The sequence below is a fragment of the Magnolia sinica genome, chromosome 7, assembly GCF_029962835.1.
Source record: "Magnolia sinica isolate HGM2019 chromosome 7, MsV1, whole genome shotgun sequence".
In the NCBI taxonomy this organism is placed as follows: domain Eukaryota; kingdom Viridiplantae; phylum Streptophyta; class Magnoliopsida; order Magnoliales; family Magnoliaceae; genus Magnolia; species Magnolia sinica.
In genome coordinates this window covers 20,789,933-20,810,150 of record NC_080579.1, presented here as the reverse complement: position 1 = coordinate 20,810,150, position 20,218 = coordinate 20,789,933, and the positions used below count along the sequence as shown (strand labels likewise).

At 36.1% G+C, this 20,218-nt stretch overlaps 1 protein-coding gene across 1 annotated transcript; it reads right to left on the bottom strand.

Moving 5' to 3' along the window:
• Positions 1 to 1,789: 1,789 nt before the first annotated feature.
• On the bottom strand, positions 1,790 to 18,151 carry LOC131251183 (aldehyde dehydrogenase family 3 member F1-like). The gene is made up of 10 exons (XM_058251757.1): positions 17,880 to 18,151; positions 17,466 to 17,534; positions 13,348 to 13,444; positions 12,269 to 12,475; positions 6,291 to 6,415; positions 5,264 to 5,368; positions 4,989 to 5,161; positions 2,542 to 2,632; positions 2,277 to 2,426; positions 1,790 to 2,142 (listed from the first exon to the last, which is right to left on the bottom strand). The coding sequence occupies exons 1-10, from the start codon at positions 18,072 to 18,074 to the stop codon at positions 1,903 to 1,905; spliced, it is 1,452 nt and encodes a 483-aa protein (XP_058107740.1). The 5' UTR covers positions 18,075 to 18,151; the 3' UTR covers positions 1,790 to 1,902.
• Positions 18,152 to 20,218: the final 2,067 nt, after the last annotated feature.

The window sequence follows — 20,218 nt, the reverse complement described above, 5'->3', positions numbered from 1 at the left end:
ATAACTTGAATGAGTATGACTCAAAGTTGAGTCTCACAAACAAGACAAAAGACACATGTTTGTATCGTTAATTATAATCCGTTAATCTAATAACATAGGGTCGTAAATTGTCCATTAAAAAATAAAAGGTATAGTGTGATTTTCATTATTTAAAGTAAATAACCCTATAATTAGTGCATTTTCATCATAATCAAGGTTCAATAATATATTTATTGATTTGTTTAGTATCTGTTTTAGTTGATTTAATCGTCTCAACCCCATTTAATCCTCATTGACCATTCTAATGTTCTCATGCATTATTGTGCCATACTTTTCAGGTGTTTTCCTTATTTATTTATTTTGTAGGAACTATCAATGAATGGTTGGAACTGATAGATATATCCATATATAGTTCTAAAAGTCATTGAGTCAATGCCAAACTCAGTTGAGTTAACCCAACTTGATAACATTTTGAGCCTAATCACTGGAAAACTCGGTACTGAAAATTCCATAATGTTGACTCGACGTAGCTTGAACTGAGTCACTTTCATTGTGAAACTATTTTTATAGGATATGTATAGTAGAGAGTAATTTTGAACCCTAGAACTCTAGCTTGCTTAGGTTTCTATAGATATATATATATATATATTGGTGATAGTAAATATACATATTTGAAATATTTGTTACCCTTTTTAATATTTTCATTTACAATAGTTAAATATATATAGTTGATTTGAGTCTAAGTCATTAAGTCAACTTAGACCCAACTAACCATTACGATGAGTTGATTTTTGGGTTTTATGAATTATGGAGATATCATCACGTTGCTAGTATTGTACAGAGAAGGCTCTACCTATAATTTGGTTCATTTAGCACTATCATGTATCTCGCCCATTGAAATTTGCTTCCACTATCAGTTGATTTGATTTCAACCAATGACTTTTACCAGGTTGTACTAGTTCAACCCGATTCAAATGGAGTTTGAAACCTTCTGGCCTAATTAACAAATGGGGACTAGTATCACGCAGTCCAATTTGGGTTTCAAAATGCTGCATAGGATGCACTTATCCAAATTCATGACTACAGTTAAAATACTCAAACAAGGAAGATTATTTAGAGACATTCTCAAGTATCTGATCTCTTGTTGCCTTCAATAGGGGGAGTGTTTATACGATGTTGTTATGACACATTGTCATGTGAATCATAATTTTCATGAAGTTTTCACAGAAAATCAAATGCTGGTTTCATCAACCATACATTGAATTGTAATGTTGCAAATGTAGACTCTACGGTTTGCACTATACATGTGCAGAATACAATACAATGTGGCATGCCTTGTCTTAGGTATTGGAATAACTTCCAAGACAACATTGTAAAGGCCACTTATTATTCATCGCGCGATGATGATCTTGATAACGGTTGTTTCTCAAGTGACGGAAGCGAGTGTATTACATTCCTACAAATGCATGCTTTAATTCATTTCCATTAGTACTTGAAGTGATTGGAATTTTATTTTGGACTATAAATTTTAAAATTGAGTCCCCACTAGTTTATGTTTCATAGTAAACATTTTATAATCTCAAAAGGCAGTGACCCATGAAGCATTCATTCAAATATTGATATGAGACTTTTCTTGATACCCATTTGTGTAAAAATAAAATTCTTCATTTTATTATCAGCATCAGCAATCTAGATGAAAAGTAAGTCATGGGCGATCCAATGTCGTGTGGAAAAAACCTGATACATATATTCTTAAGATCATTCAACATTCGATTCTATATTAAGAAATAACATTTTATGTTCCACAATAAAATAATCTAACTGTTTGTAAAAATAACAACAATTTCTACGATTTGCCCAACACATCACGTTTGAAGTGAGGGGAACTTTATTTTCATACCATAATACAAACAGACATACCTGTTATTTTCTCTTCAAGCCAATTAATAGAAGGAATAATGCAATGTAATCAAAATTATAAGCCGCTCTAAGGAATCTGATTTTGTAATCAGACCAAGGTGGGTACCCAAAACTCAGTTCAGTAATAAAGCTTCTTCTAAGAACTGCTTTTCCATGGCTAAATTCATCGAACGAGAACTTTCCATGATACTTCCCAAAACCGCTTTGACCAACGCCTCCAAAGGGTAATGTATCACATGCAAACTGCAAGTGTCATGGCATATGACATGAGTGATCAAGATTTTTTTTAAGTGTAAATATACCAAAACGAGAAGAAGAAAAGGAAAGGGATTTTTTTGTATGTAGAATAGGAATGGGATAATCCTTATAAAACCTACTTGGATAATGGCATCATTGAATGTCACACTCCCAGAAGATGTTTCAGAAATGATCCGTTTCTTGAATGTTTCGTCTTTTGTGAATGTGTATATGGCAAGAGGTTGTGGCCTTGATCTTATAAATTCAATGCTATCTTCAATCTTCGTTAACTGTAAAATAAGGAGATTTTGGAAGGAAGAAAATGGCTTTATATTATTGAATGTTTTAGGGAGAAGAGAGAGCTTGTTTACATAGTACTAAAGCACAAGTTAGAAGATTTCTCACAGTGATTACTGGAAGAAACGGGCCAAAGATTTCTGTGGTCATGATCTGAGATTTCAGAGGGGGATCCAGCAAGATAGTCGGCTCAATGAACCTATAAAAAGAAGAGAAACAGTTGGAAGGAAGAAACATTTTTTTCTTGTATAAGTTCTTTTCAAGGTTTTACATTATTAGGACTCGTAATGGCCTCACTAATGTTACCTTTATATAATTGTAATGGCCATTATGAATAGAAAAATAGGAAAAAGAAAGACAATGAAAAACTTTCAATTCATGGGATACAATAGTTGCACTTTTCTGAAAATAGAGTTATAATACATAACATAATTCCATCCTACATAAGAAAATCATCTTCAGTTAACAACCATAAGTACTCTAATACACATTGGTAATTATTTTGAATACAATAGTCATTATTCAACATGTAATTTTCATCATCTAACACAAGATATAATGATCTTTTAGGTTATAATAGGTGTTATTAGAGTTGTACATGAGTCGAACTGAGTTGAGTTGTGCCGCGAACCGAGTCGATCTTGCCACAGCTCGACTCAGCTTGGCCAATAGCTAAACCCAGCTTGAACTCTGCTCGGCTCGGTCCTCAAGCCTGACTGGCCAGCTCGACTTGGTTCGGTCAACATCTCGGGCCAGTTCGAGCATGTGCAACATTTTTTCAAACACATAGAGTGCACTTTCAATTTCTCACATTATGCAAAACAACAATAGCAATTTATAGGTATTTCATCAAAAACTTGATAGGCAGCATCAATATCAAAATATGAGGGTAGTTTTATCTTGTAAAGTTTTTTTTTTTTTTGTAGTGAATTATTTCGTATCCATACTTTCCTCACCACCAGTTGATCCTGCAGAGAATGTATGCACCGAAACAATACTTTGTTGAGTCATTTCATTAAACACTAGCGAACAACGTCAATATCAAAATAACCAAGTCACTAAACTAATTTGATCCGAGTTTGATTCGAGTTGAGGTTCGATCCGAGTCGATTTGAGCTCAGACAAGCTCAAACTCGGATCAAAATTTTTTCGAGCTAAAAAATTCAACTCGAACTCGGTTTCTAATTGAGTCGAATCGATCTTTTTCGAGTCAAGTCGAGTGAGTTAAATGAGCTAACTCGGTTCGTGTATAGCTCTAAGTGTTATAACACTTTTTTTTTTTCTAAAACCTTTTGCTCTTTTATATTCACCTACATTGAGCAAATAAAAAATGTGCCATGGTTGTCCAATGATGTAGTAAAGCCCACCTTGAAGGATGCAACCCAAAAATCACATCTAGCAGGACAACCGGTAATTGATAGGAAAAAAAGCTAACAAATTTTGGTAATTAAGTAAAATCCATTGCTCAGATGGATGGAGAGAGTCTGATTGGTGCTATATATGGAATGTGGTCCATCCAAGGAGGGCCCGTAAGACTAACTGTTCAATACATTTGGTTCACTTATCATTCTTATTTTTTATAAGCCCCTGAAGATGTTATTATCCTCATTTAACATGGATGAATGTCATTTCATATTCTCATTAAGGCATCGAACTCCATTATTATACTAAGATAGTTGAGGAATTTCCAAATGTTCTTCATTAGAAATGATAATGACGAGACAATGATATGAGAGACAAGAAAAAAATAAGAGTCATCATATGCATATGACAGTTTATTTTCTACAATAGGGGGTGATTGATCAAAGTTAGGGCTGCACATGAGCCAAGCTAGCTCGAAAAGCTCGCTCAGCTTGGCTCGATCTAGCCCGACTTGACTCGACTCGAATGACGATTTGAGGCGAGCTAGCCAAGCTTCATATGACCCAGCTCGTTTTGAAAACAAGCCAAGTTCAATCATAGTAAAGCTTGACTCGACTCAACTCGAACCCTGCTTGGCTCGAAGCTTGAGCTTAACTTGACTCAATTATATATTATATTATATAATATTTAAAAATTAAAAAAATTAAAACTTAAATCATATCCTACCCGTCTGTCCCTTTTTTACCATTTCCCTTCCTTACCTAACTCGCCACACTCGAGCTCCTCTCTCTCTCTCTCTCTCTCTCTCTCTCTCTCTCTCTCTCTCTCTCTCTCTCAGCACCAACAACAATGTACCCTCTATGGCTCTATCTAATATATATTACTAATTAAATATTTGATTTGGGGGGTTGGGTTGCTGGGTTGAGTCAGGTGCGGGGTGGGTCGGGTTGGGAGCAGACTCGACTCGACTTCAGGTAAGCTCGCCCCAAACTCGACTTGAAAGGTTTGGCAAACAAGCCAAGTTTTAATGGTAAGCTCGAGCTCGAACTCGAGGAGAGCACGGATGAGCCAAGCCAAGCTTGACCCACCTTGACTCGACTCGGCTCGATGTACAACCCTAATGAGAGTTATGAGCCAATTACAAATATGTGTCATGAACAAAAAGAAAAGGAGAGATGGTTTTAAGGTATTACAAGTTGTCCTCATCCAAGGCACCACCATGAACGATCGAAGCCTTAACTGTCGGATCTTCTATAAGGTTTTTCAGCCTCATAAAATGATTCTTGTTGATAATCCTTGAGATGCTATTGGTTTCTTGAGGGCTATCCCCGTAGAAATTCTTGATTCGATTCTTCAATAAATCAATCTGTGACAGAGAGAGGAAGTTCACTTGTATATTAACATTGCTATTTATGACAGATTAATGAAATAAAAATATACAAGATTGATATTCTACTATTGATGATACCACTTTAGAAGCATGCTTCTCTTCCACAAGTAGATAATCAATTCCTATACAGGCTTGTCCGTTGCAAAGTCCCCATTTCCCATTCACTAGCCGCCTTATTGCGACCTATAAACCAAAAAAAAAATGAAGCATGATAGTTATTAACCTGCAATAATAGTTGGTGTAGATAACCCATTAGGAAAAAGAGTACACTAAGGGAATCTCACCACCAATAAAGAATGGTGATGGGAAGTGGGCCCCATTTGATCCATCATCTTCTTAGCAATAATGTTGAATGGAGCCCACCTCCCATCACCCTTTGATTGGATGTTGATAAAATTCGCAATTTGTGAACTTCCACCACAGGTGTGGATAATAGTATATCATTTATATGTGTGCCATAGAAAAATGAATTTATAGTATTTCAGTTAATCCTATTATCTATTAGGAGGCCTAGTTCTCTATTTGTTACTATAGAGAACTTTATCATGAACTTAGTTTGTAGATGTGGAGCCCATGGTTAGTGTATCCAAGACATTTAACTGAAGGCCTCCATGATGGATGGACTCAATGATACCCTCTCAACGGGTCAACTCTATCTCTTTGTTGGCATGCATATCGATGGTTAGAAATGCACAAACAAACTACATTCAATAGAGGAAATCCAAATATTCGATGGCTAGGACGTTCCAATTTGGGATATTTGGGGGGAATGGTCCATCCTTGATAGAGGCAGTTAGATTAATGGCTTGGATAGACTAACCACAGGTCCCACATTTATAAACTAAGTTATGAAAGTTCCCATCTAAGAACCTATAGGGAATTCGGCCTTTTATAGATTACAAATCATATTTTATATAAATCATTGGTTACAAAGATTATTTCTAATTTCAAAAGAAAATAAGATCTCTAATACATAACTATTGTTAACTAAAATGAGATGAACCCATTTTAATTGGCAAGCAAATGAGCCCATAGAGAATATGAGGGGAAGATGGCCAAAGCCAAATCAATAATGGAGAAATTCAAAGTTCCATGATATGAATACCTCTCTATCTCTCAAACTCGAAAGATAATCAAAGATGGCGGGGCATTTTCCACCCAACTCTAAAGTAACCGGTGTTAGATGCTTTGCTGCTGCAGACATGACAACATGTGCGACTTGTGCACTCCCTGAGTTTCACATCAATATATTAATATAAAAATGATACATGAAAAGATGATAATCGATTTTGTGGTAGCTAGTAGACCCCTGCTTATGTTGCATGGACATGCGAGAAAAATGTGGCTACATGCAATTTGTGATAGGCCTAGATGGGTGGGCCAATATGATCTTATGGTATTTATATGATCTTAATGACCTATGCACAAAAATAAAAATGGATAGTCCAAGTCCAATTATTTGCCTAACTACCATGGTCTAAATTAAATGCTATTAGGCACAAGAAAATTTTAGATTTTTTAAGAGTACCCTAATGAAAAATGAATTCTTTCGTTATTCTTCTCTTGATTTTCTTTTCAAAAAATATCTCAGATGAATGCATTTACTAAGGGAATGTCTCCCTTTTTATAAAGAAAGGAATTGAGAAAATTAGGTATTCAGATCTGATAGGTCTTATTCCTATCAATCTGATCTATCTCTCTCTCTCACACAATACTTTTTCTCATTTAAATTTGAATTTTGAGAGAGTGATTAGTAAAAAAGATATCCAACTAAAATGTTCTGAGAGAGAACCGTATAAGACCTACCTACTAGTTGTTGTTGGCAAGTGACCCCTAAAGGCCAATATCCAACATCCCCTATACAATCAAGTTGTGGGAGTGGCACTATATAACTTGTCCATCTAGCTCATCTCATAACAACCAAAATCAAATGACCATGATAAAGAGAATTAGAAGCATGGGACTAGGTGGAACACTTTTGCTTTCTCATAGTTCTTGAGTACTAATTAATTACCAAACTAACATCGAATAAACCAAGATTTGTTATTATTGTCCTAATTTGCATGACTGTATCGAATAGAGTTAACTCTTGATGTAGAGTACTTGCTCAACATACACACTTATTCAAGTTATCAAGTTTTTTTTTTTAAAAAAAAAAAAAAAAATCAATTTTCTCAAATTCTGGTTTATATATATATTTTTTCAAGTAATAGGATATTACATATACTTTTGAAAATAATATTATTTGTAAAATCTTAAACTCAATACCGCATATGGATAAGTTTTCAAGTGCATATTAATAGTTTTAGAAACTTGGTGTACCTATCACTGTTTCTTTCTCATGCAGACGTGTAATTTAGAATTAATCAAACCACACTTTCTTAGTATAACCAAGTCTAACCAATTTAGGGATCTTCATCAGTGTACACTAAAGTGGCAACATTCATCCTGCTATATAGAAGAGGAGGGTAGCTAAAGATTAAAAAATAATAAAAATTAAAATTAAAATTAAAATTTAAAAATTAAAATAAATAAATAAAAAGTCACCAATGAGAGTAGCTACTTGCATAATGCAATGATTAGATCCTATTAAAGCATTCTACAGGCAACAAGTCCATGCATGTGGCTATTATCTAGTTGTAAAGTAAACAACCTAGGTATATGTCAAGCTTACAATACACAAGTCATTACACATAAGATATAACTCATCTCGTATCTTTACAACCTAACTTTTAATTAGGTCATATATATATATATATATATATATAATGAAAAATGAGTTCCTTTGGCAAGATAGAAGTCTGGCCTCCAAATAGAACCCACCATTGAGTATAGAACCAAGGTGGAATCTCTTTGGTATATGGTCGAGAAAAATTTAAAAACCATGAATGGCCATTTTCAGAATTTTGGAAAAGAAGAGCATATTTCCATGCTACCATGTAGTCCCAGTATGAAAAGGGGTGGGACTGACCATTTGGCCTTTGGACACTTTGGAATTGAGAAAGGGATTTTCCCCATTCATTTTGGCAAATGATATTGACTATTTTCATTTTGGAGAAAGAGTATTCTGTTTGATTTTTGTTAGTGCGGTGTTCAACGATCGCACTATGAGTTTGGACCAAAATGGCTTCATAGAATTTTCTGGAGAGAGTTGGATGTTTTGGATGAAAATGATTTTGAGGGAGAAAGATTTTGTAAATCAGAAGATCCTCAGGTAATTTGGCAAGTTCAGAATCGAGGGTTAGAACCCTATGTTTTCCTTTTGGCTGATAGTCTTCCATATTTGGTTGAGTCTGGTTTTCTTGCAATTTTGGCTGGTTTGGAGAATTTGGTTGTTTCTTTTCGGGAGTTTGAAGAAGGGGAAAGAATGTATTAGAGATTTCAATCTCTATTTTTTCTTTTCCTTTATTTTTGACCATTGGGTTTTGGTGCGCTTTTGGAGGCATGTTTTGGCTTTCCCTATAAGAATTCGCAAGATAAAAAATCAGGTAAAGAATTCTTTTTTCCGGGAACAAATTTGATATCAAAATAAAAAATAAATAATATAGCTTGCCATCGGGCGAAAATCTGTTTTGAAGCTAGATTTTTTACATCTTTCTTTAAAACTTCTTTGGCTGCATGGCAATTGACGCGTAAAACAAATTTTTGATTTAATACATCACTTTGGAACTTTTGGATACAAGAAACCATAGAAAAAATTTCCTTTTTAATGGTAAAATAATTTTGCTAAGTGGGGTTCCAAGTACCTGAAGTAAAACGAACAAGTTGTTCTTGGGCTTTTGGTGTTTTTTGCAAAAGAATACCTCCATAACCGTAGTCAGAGGCATCTGTTTGGATGATTTTTGGGAAATCAGGAGTAGAAAGGTTCAGACAAGGAAGATGTCTTATTTTGGCCTTAATATTTTGGGGAGCTTTGGTGTGTTCATCCGACCAAAGAGATTTTCGCTTTTTGGTTAAAAGATTTTGTAAAAGAGCTCTGTCTTTGGCCAAATTTTGGTAAAAATCGGAAATGTAGTTTACGCATTCGAGAAATCTTTGGAGTTGTTTTTTGTCAGTGATCTTGTCAGGAAATTTATTTGCAAAATCGATGACTCTTTGGATTGGCTTTATTGTATTTTGGCAAATTTTGAACCCTAGAAATTGGATTTCAATTTGAAAAAGTTTGATCTTTCTTAAAGAAGTACTAGACCATTTCTTTTAATGACTGATTTAAAAATTTCTAAGTGTTTCCAATGTTGATTTAGATTTTGGGAATAGATGAGGATGTCATCTATATAGGTGAGAATGAAGTCTTTGTAAGGATTAAAGATATCATTCATAATTTTTTAGAATTCAAATGGGGCATTTTTGAGACCAAGAGGCATTACAGTTAATTTAAAATGTCCGAAGGGAACTGTGAAAGCTGTTTTGTATCTATCTTTTGGGTGAATCTGAATTTGCCAGAATCCAGATTTCAGGTCAAATTTAGAAAATAAATTGGCTTTCTGCAATCTATTTAATAAATCTTTTTTTATTTGGAATTGGATATCTGATGGTTTTTAAGACATGATTGAGAAGCTTGTAATTTATGATGAGCCTTGGAACACCTCGTTCGAGTTCGACAGCATTTTCAACATAAAAGGCTGCACAAGTCCATCAAGATTTAGAAGGGCATATAAGTCCCTTCTAGAGAAGAGATTTGATTTCTTCATCACAGAGTTAAAGAAGTCGGGAGTCCATTTGAGATGGACGAGCTTAGGTAGAAATTTGGCTTTCATTAAAGTTTTCTACATATGGTAGAGAAACTAAATGGGTTTTTCTGTGCCAGAAGGCATTTGGTACTTCTGAACAGAGATTTTCAAGAGTTTTTTAGAATTTTTTGAATTGATGTTGAAGGTTTGGCTGTTGGAGCTATTTTTAGATTTGGAAATGAGAAATTTCATTTCTCAGGAAGTCAATTTGAGTTTCTTTATAAGAAACACAATTAACAACTTCAGAAATTAAACCAGTTTGAGGTGGTTTAATAAATTCGAAGAATAAATTTACAAAATTGATTTTGGTTTGGATGACCTTACTTGTGGTGGTAAAGGGTTGAATTTTGAAGATAAAAGGAGTGCCAAGAATGGCATCATGTTGCAGATTTTTGACTATTATGAAAGAAAGTGGAATGCATTCTCCCATTTTTGTAAACATGAACATTTGACAATTTATATTCGATGTGAGATTCTTGACTATTAGCAGTGTAAATTGTGCTATTAGTTTTTTCACAGAGATAAGTAAGAATTAATCCTTCTCGAAGACAATTTAAGTCAGCTCCTGAATCAATCAGAGTAATGACTTCCTTTTGAAAATTTGGAGTTGCAAGGGTGATAGGTTTATACCATTTTTGGAACTGATATGTGGTTAGAGAATTGACTGTAGTAGGAGAGAGATATTCATCAATTTTTCCGTCCATATCTAGCTCAAGATTAGTAAGTTGCAAAAGTTCTACTTCTCGTTTGAGAGTAGCAACTTCTGTTTTAAGGAGATTTACTTCCTTGTAGAAATCTTGCAAAGTAGCTTGAGTTGTATACGTGGATTTAAGACGTTGAAAGACGTCTTGCATGGAAGTTATTGCAACTGGTTTTTGGAAAGAAAAAGGTTTTTCTTTTTCTTTAGGATTTTCTTTTGGAAGATCTTGATATATATATATATATATCTTAAGATCTCAAGAAAATATGTTGATGATATATACACCTAGTAAAAATAGAACGCAATACAAGACAAAAGGAATGATCATTTGTTAATGAGAGAAATGACCATTTGTTAATGAAAGAAAAAATGTACAGCATAAAAGAAATAGGTACATAACCATATTATTCAATATGAATTTATAATAGGTCTTTAGCGATGGGTTTCATTATAGGATTCAACAACATCTTTTCGTGGGAGTATTACTGAGTAGAATATTTTATCTCTTACTTGATCGCAAATGCTCCTATCAACGGTGGCCGATGGCCTTCCCCTATCCTTTTATTTAAATTTTAATATTATTTTATTTTTATTTCTCTCTCCCTCTTTTTTATTTTATTTTTAAAAATTATTTCACGGACGCTTTTTCTATCATTTTCCTTTTTCCATTAATTGGTTGTTGTAATTGATGACAACCTCGGTGGCATTGGCTCTTGCTATAATTGGTTGGGTTTTGAGCTGATAATGATGATGATAATAAATTTAAGAAAAATAAATAGCATTAAATAGATAATAAAATTTTAGATAGGACACTTACCTCAATGGCAAATTAGAGATGTGTTTAAGTTGCTCTGATACCACCTTAAGGCCTAGGTGGGTGGGGTCTATGGGATTTGATGATATCTACGCGATCTTAAGGACCGACATAGAAAGCTGAGGATGTACACCCACATCCAGCGATCTACTCTAAGAGTGGAAATGAGCTAGTCACTCCTTTGATCCTCTGGTTAGGTTGGCAATCGGACATGATCAACAATTTAGAAGATTTAGAAGAAGCTTAATGGACAATTAATATTCTCTCATTATTCCTCTCTTGATTCTTTTCTTTTGAGAATCTCTCCAATGAATGCATTTATCTAGGAGAGGAAGCAAGAAGATTATGAGGATTTTGGTCCCTTATCACAATCCTCTCATATGAATTTCAAGAGAAAGGGATTAAGACAACTCTCTCTCTCTCTCTCTCTCTCTCTCTCTCTCTCTCTCTCTCTCATGAATTTCTAGAGAAAGGGATCAAGAAAAGGAATACCGAACCCTAATCTTCTAAGAGAACCGTATGAGACTCACCCATTAGTGTTTGCTCACAAGTGAGCCTTGCAGGCCCATATCTAACACTTTGGTCGATCATGTAGGTGGTCCACCCAAGTTGATAATGTATGTGGGCACGTTTCTTTCTTACACATTCGTTTGAGAATTATTATTTTCCAAAGAAACCTACCTAATAAAAGTAAATGGAATATGTCTAAAATTTTACATGCATTTCACGTGGTGTATAGCCAGCCATACACCTCAACCACATCCACACATTTACGCGTATTCTTCATGAGCATCTCACAAAATGCAGAAAAGAGGGAGAATGGTCTTGTACTTGGATACCTGTGAAGAAGATCTTATCCCATTTCTCCTCCAAGAGTCGTTCGGCCGTCGACACTCCACCTTCGATGATCTTCACGGCTTTATTGTCTAAGTACATGGGGATGTGCTTTGCCAGAAAAGAAGAGCATGCAGGAGCGAGCTCTGAAGGCTTCACAACTGCTACATTTCCTGCAGCTATGGCTCCTATCAGTGGCTCCAATGCTAGGCCTGTACAACAACCCCACCAAACAACCTAGTTTTAACTTGGTAATACAACACTAATTTCGTCATGTTATGTAACGGGTGGTGTGCATGGATTCGGATTCGGATTTGGAAAAGCTATGTGGGCCCTTTCATGATATATGTGTTTTATCCATGCGGTCGATATATTTTCTCAGTTCATTTTAGGGCTTGCGCCCAAAAACTAGGCTGATTCAAATCTCAGGTAGACCACACCACAAGAAAAAGTGGTGACAAAACGCCCACTATTAAAGACTCCTTGGGGAACACCAAAGTTTTGGATCATATTTTTATTTTCTGGCCCTTCATCCAGGTTTTTGCGACTTAATCAACAGGTTAAATGGCAAATAAACATTTTAGTGTGCCCTTAGAAGTTTTTCTTTAAAATAAATAAATAAATTTCTTGTGTGTGGTCCACCTGAAATTTGAATCTAGCTCGTTTTTGGGTTCATGCCCTAAAATGCATTTGTAAAATGGATGGCCGGAGTGGATAAAACAATCACATTATGGTAGAGCCCACAGTACCGACCAACACTTAGATCTCGATATTGAATGGGTCACTACCGAGTCTGAGTCTGTGTGCATACATATGTTTGTGGCTACATATTTTTACTTGCATGTGGGGATCACAAGACACAAAAATCTGACCATTTTTATGCTATTGAATGGACAGTTAGGATCATCTGATCGACATGACTTTTGTCCAATACCTTACCCCCAGTGGTACACATGAAGGAAGCGTCTGGTGTATGATTAGTAGCCCCCAATGTCAATTAAAACCTTTCATGACGTTCTATGATGATTTTTTACAATAGATTTTATTAGAAATGCAAACAAAACCAGCTACGAATTCACCTCACCTATGGGAAAATTCCAAGTGGAAAATATGAGAACGACGCCGAGTGGTTCAGGCACAATCTCACCTGACGTGGGGAATGCAATCACTGGCACGTGTACCTGCCAAGCATGTATACAAGCTTATAATCAATTAGGTTCATTGATCAGTTTCACTACTTATAATTAATTAGAATCATTGACTTGTGGAAGGTTGGATTTGGCCCTGGTTAAGCTAAAATGACTTGAACCCAAGTCCATGCCGAGAGGCCTGTACCGGCCCATGAGACAAGCTAGTAGGTTCAAGCCTGGCCTATGGCTGGGCTGGGCTCCTCAGGTGGGGTGGGGGCTACATGGCCTATTCCCACCCCTACATTCACAAAAGACCACCCATTAAATTCCATAAATACAACTCGAAGATCCACTAGGGGGGATTTTCCAAGCTCCAGCTTACGAGAATAAAAGGAGGGTGGACGTTTAGTCATTTTCATTGCAAGAGAGAACTCAGTTACCTGCTGGCAGTTGCACCAGACCTTGCCTGAGCCCCCAGCCATATGAAGTTCCTGTGATCGGAAGCTATGTGGGGACCACATAGATGGTCATGAAAGATCCACTCCGTCCATCAGTTTCTCAAGACCATAGTAGTACTTGATTTTAAAAATCAGTCACATCCATAACTTAGTTGGACCACACCATATGAAAAACGGATATTGAATCTCTACCATTGGAAACTTTGTGGGTGCCACATTAGTTTTGTATTAGGATGATATTTGTAAATACAGTTTATCTGAGTGGTTATAACCCTATGAACGATTTGGATAGCGCATAAAGATCATGGTCAGATCCAGAAAGGTTTCAAAGGTCCACCTAGGTTTTAGATCCGCTTGATTTTTGAATTCATATTCTACTGTAGTCGTGCAAAACTTACGGACAGAGTGGATTTATCACGCGCATCTCTGTGGGCCCCACTTTGCTTTCGACCACTTTTATGGGGCGGTACAAGCGAGCGCGGATTGCGTCCTACCCGCGTCTCCGGTTAGTAACGGGCCCGAGCTTTGGGTGGCCACCATGATGTATGGGTTTTATCCACACCGTCCATTTACTTCTCCGTGACAATTTATTCAATAGCAACAAAAATCAGGACAATCCAAGGCTCAAGTGGGCCGCACCACAGGAAGCAGTGGTGGTGATGATGCTCACCGTTAAAATTTGCGTAAGGCCCACGGCGATATATATTTACTATCCAACCTATTCATAAAGTTACATAGTCTTCCATGAAGGTAAAACACAAATATCAGCTCGATCCAAAAATTATGTGGCCCTGAAGAAGTTTTCAACGGTAAGATTTTAATCCCCATTGTGTGGTCTACCTGTTTCTTGGATCTACCTCAGTTTTGGACCTATTACTTGAAATGATATGGATAAATGTATGGACGGTGTGGATAAAACCCATACATCACGGTGACCACTAAGACCTCCTTTCCGTTCCCAGCTGGAGATGGGCGCGTTCGGTACAGGCAAGTCCCACCGCGAGGACATTCAGTGTCCTATACGATGAAAATGGTAGGCCCACCTTGAGGATTGCCCTTCTGAACAAACAGACTGGTCCACCCACTGGGTGGGCCACACCTGTACATCAAGCCAGGCCGTTGGATGTCTATCGGTCCCTGCGGCGTCGCCCGAACTATTGTAAGCAAAGGTTATATTTGATTCTCTGGCTGCGTATTACGTTTGACACGCTGGCACATATAAAATATACGTGTGGCATATATGAACTCTAATTAAATTGACTAAATCTTGGAACCCACCATGGGATCTTTCTTTTTGAAATAAAATCATGGCATATTTATTATTTTTAGCCATGTCATACTTGCATCCCTGTCCACCAAATAAGGGCCTGTTTGATTTTTCAAAATCATTTACTTCATTGTAAATCCTGACAAATAATTAATTATTACAATTTCACCCTATTTGAAAATAGATATGTATTTTTTTAAGAAAAAGGGTCTAAAAGATTGGTTTAAATTTATGGGCTCCATCGTGATGTATGTGATGCATATGATATATTCGTGTTGTCCATCTATTTTACCCGAACATTTTGAGGGATGAGCCGGAAAATGAGCAGGTCCAACATTCAAGTGGCCCACACCAAAGTAAACAGTGCCCCAAGAAATTTGTAATGGGGGGTGTTTGAATCCCTTTTTCCCATGGTGTGGTCCACTTGAACTTTGATTCTGCCTATTTTTTCTGGATCATGCAATAAATCATGTGCATGGACCAAACCAACCAATCCAATAGCTTCGCACCACCATGAGGATAATATTTCGCAAAATCAACCCCATCCATTCATCAAATGAGCCACACTTGATGGCTGATTATTGCACCACCCATTAGATGGGTAGATGGTGATTATTTTTTTACAAGGTGATCCTTATGGTGGGACAACCTATTGGAAAGATAACCTATCATCCGACTGGTTGTGTGGGAGCATTTTTCAGTCAGATAATGAAATAAAAGCAATTTTCGGTTCATGATGTATATAAACTGGTATCTATAATTTGGACGGTTTTCTTTAAATTATTCTATGCCTGAGTATCATCCACCACACTCTCCCGTACTATGAAAGGATTAGAGTTATTTGATACACTGGCTGGGTACGAGTCTCGATATCCTGGTACTTAGAAATTATACAAATGGCATATATTAACTCACGTACGACTAGCAAGATTGTGCAGCTAGCCTACTATCTCCAGATCACAATCCCAAGATTAGATTGGTTGATTCTTGGACATTTGTTTGTGAAAATAGCACTCAGTATTTTTAATTTTTAACTGTCCAATAAATGGTCACCAATCCGACCATCAAATAATCGAATAAGCTTAATTTTTGGTTCATATACATCTAATCTAGGTAGCATAATATTGGCGGTTTAAATTTAACTACTTTTACGCAACTTGTGTAGTTTCTATGTACCTCAGTATCATCCAACGCACTTTGTCAGCCTATCAAAGTCATTGTAAAGTATTTATTATTATCATGATAATATTGTCTGGAGAAGCATACATTAGCTATAAATATGGTACAACATAACCTATTTTGGCCGCAACACAGATTATTGAATCAAGTATCCTTTATGGTTGTCCAACTATCTTAAAGGCCTTATTTGTTTCATAATAATGTAAAGATATTAAAGTAAGAAAATATATATATTTTACAGTACTTTAATGTCTTATCATTATTAAAGTAAATTAATGTTGATATTTGAATTTGATTTTTTTTAAAAAAAAAAACTTTAATATCATGAAAAGGTACAATAAATACAAATTACTTTACCCATCTTTTGTATACATTAATTTGCGTTCAACTAACAATTCTATATTTGGTTTAGCATCTATAAAATCATAACGAAGACATTTTTACTTTTAGGGTATACGGCAATCGGTGAAATAAAACAGCCATGAAATTAAAAGGAGCTATTCAATACAAGAGTGTCTATCACGTGTTATGTATACATAATCCAATCCAAACTAATTGATTTCTGGGCCCACATGAATAGAGAAAATCCCAGAAGTCAGATTCATCGGAGCATCCTAACCTCTTACAAAAAGGCATGCAGTGGTTAGTTGAGCCATTACATCGGCTTATTTTTCATTTTAATGTCTAGTTGACGGCCACCGAACGAATATTTAAGATCATCTGTCCATATCATGGGACCCATTATCTAATGCCATTTATTGTGCATGAGCATGGCAATGAAATAATGGAGTAGGAATAGACTCCAATGTTAGTCTTGGGTTATTGAAGTAATGGAAGTGACTCATCATACATCTCACATGTAGCATAAAGTACAGCTATCCACACCATCCAAGTTGCGGCCGCTAAATGGATGGTTGAAAGTAAAATAGAAAGTCGTCCAAATTTAAAGGAAAAAAACAAAACAAAACAAAAAAAAACAAAACAAAACAAAAGCTGGATGGTATTGTCTTCTCTGTGGCATTTTTAGGTTATCGTCCATTGACGGCGGGTCAGATATCTGAACGGTCTAAATTGCTCCACAACTATGTCATGTGCATGTTCAAGAGTCACCACCGTTTTTTAATGGAGCAAAATTATAACAATAGATAGAAGAAAAAGAAAGGCTCACCTTTTTGCTTGCCATCCAATCCTCTAAGCAACTCAAAGCGAGATTCAGGGATTTCGTTAGAGTTCCAATCTAGAATTCAAATAAAAAAAAAAAAAAAAAAAAAAAAAAAAACAAAAAGTTGAGTTCATATAAATATATTTTTGAGGAAAAAAAGGGGCCCAATGAAAGAAATATAACACGAGATTGGCATTTACACCCACGCTATGAGATAGATATTTTTCAGAAGTTGACAAGGTCGCTGACTCGGTCGAGTCACAGTGAATCGAGTTGACTGGATTGAGTATGGACTCAACGAGCTGTAGAACTACGCTTTTGGCAACACAACAGTGCAAGGACACACACACACACACACACACACACACATATATATCAAAGACACTACATTACTCGTTTGTTGTCTTTCCTCTCACTCACCTCGTCTCTGAAAGCTTCAGCACTGTGCTTGCCTATGTCTTCCTTAAGGGTCTTGAAAATCTCTTCTTCCTTCTCTTCCAACATCCTCAAAAGCCCCTTCAACTGAGCTCTCCTCCATGTAGCACTCCTTGTCCTCCTACTTCTAAAACTCTCCCTCAGCTCTTCCATGGTCTCTTCCAAGTGCAACAATTCCATTCTCTCTCTCTCTCTCTCTCTCTCTCTCTCTCTCTCTCTCTCTCTCTCTCTCTCTCTCTCTATCTCTCCCCCTATCTCAAATGAAAGTAAGCAGGTTGCTTATGCCCACATGATTTGGTATTTATCCTAATCCCAAGCAGTTGTAGCATTTAATGCAACTACACCAAATACGGATGAGGAAATTAAAAGCATACTAAAAAAATGCTTATGGGATGGGAAGATTGATAATTCTTACCTAAGTATACTTACTTATAATGGGTCTCAATTAATTGGTAGTACTGATTATAACGTGAGGAGATGGATTTAACAAGACTTGCATTTAGTGTCTTTCCTTACAAATCCAATTTTATAAGAAAAGCCAAGGAATGGAGTTTTTTTTTTTTTTTTTTTAAATAATAAATTATAAATACATTAGCAATGATACAAATACATATATACAAACTTGTATGAAAATGGGTGTTATATAATTAGGAAGTGGAAATCCTAGAGATCTGCCTGTGCATAGGACATAGAGATCTAAGGTTCGAATGGCTTACCTAACTGAGATATCATAGATGCCAAAGTAAAATACCAGAAAATCAATGCTATAATATTCCTCTCCTTCACACCCATATGCAGAATAATAGATGGGATTCAGACTTCTGCGTTGGTGTAGAATCGGGGACCCAGCTCTCTCTTATATAGATTCTGTGGGGATGAGAGTTTGAAACCCATCACAACTCTCTCCCACGGCTCCACACTATTTTATCCTAGTTAAACTCAAACAGCCCTGTGTATCAAACTATAACATTCCACCCCTTACGCATCCATACGCGGAATATCTGCGTAAATCATATTGAAGTGCGGTTCACTGGTTTACACGATCACACAGTCCAATAGTCAGGTCAATCTAGACCGTTGATCAATAAGGCCCACCTTATAGAGTTTTTACATTCTCCCACTTGGGCCACATTGAGTAACCTTAATGATTAATCATATAGAAATACTTTTGAACACAAGTTTTAATTTTAAGAAAACATTCAAATGGTTAGCCAATGAAATTGTTGGATAATACGTGTAATGTTTCTCAACTGATCCACTAAAACTATAAGCATCGAATCGCAGTCGTCATCACAATATTTAATCTACGTGAAGTAAGACTAAGCGCGGTCACAAATACCAACAATCTTGATGACATAGATCTGAAACTAGGAAGTGTATTATAAGGATTACATACTCAGTGTGATGATGTGTGCATATCCTTAAGAGGTCCTGAAGCTTTCAAATGTATCCAATGAGACATAACTTTAGTTCTACTTACTCAAATTAGATTGTGCATACTAAGTGAGAGGTAGAAATAAAACTTTATTTCAAAATCATCAAACTGTATAAAATGAGATCTCTAAATGTTTATGAAAAACAAAGTACGTTCAAGCTCCTAATAACTGAAAACATCTGTGGGATCAATGACTCCCATGGATGTCACATGCTTCTGAAATGGCATGATAGAGAGTCCTTTAGTGAGCAGATTTGCAATCATTTGCTTAGTGCCGATGAACTCTACAAACCCCTGATGATTCTGAACTCTTTCCTTTACAACAAGATATTTAATGTCGATATGCCTTGACCTTGATGAATGCTTCTTGTTACTAGAGAAGGAAATAACAGCTGAATTATCGTAAAATATTCTCAATGATTTCGAGACAAGATCCAGTACTCGTAAACTGAGAAGAAACCTTGTAATCATAATGCCTGATTAGATGTCTCATGACAGGCAATAAATTCAGCTTCCATGGTGGACGAGGCTATGGTAGACTATTTCATGCTTTTCTAAGACACAGCTCCTCCAACCATCATGAAGATGTATCCTGAGGTGGACTTCTTAGTGTCAACGCAGCCAGCAAAATCTGCCTCTGAATATCTAATCAACTCCAATTAATCAGATCTTCTATATGTGAGTCCAAAGTCATTCGTTCTCTATAGATACCATAGCACTATCTTTGCAGCTATCTAATATTGCATACCTGGATTAGATATGTATCTCCCCAATATTCCAGTGATAAAGGCGATATCCAGCCGCATATAAACTTGAGCATACATGATTCTCTCTACTATTGATGCCTAAGAAAATTTCTTGATTCAATTATTTTCTAAATCATTCTTTG

Bases quoted from the DNA above. Each gene is read 5' to 3' on its own strand.
- LOC131251183 (XM_058251757.1), bottom strand. From the start codon at position 18,074: ATGGAATTGTTGCACTTGGAAGAGACCATGGAAGAGCTGAGGGAGAGT. The intron at 5,369-6,290 runs GTATTCATATCA...TTTGGTTTATAG, and splicing joins CGAGTTTGAGAGATAGAGAG to GTCGCAATAAGGCGGCTAGT. The intron at 2,143-2,276 runs GTAGGTTTTATA...TGACACTTGCAG, and splicing joins TCAATGATGCCATTATCCAA to TTTGCATGTGATACATTACC.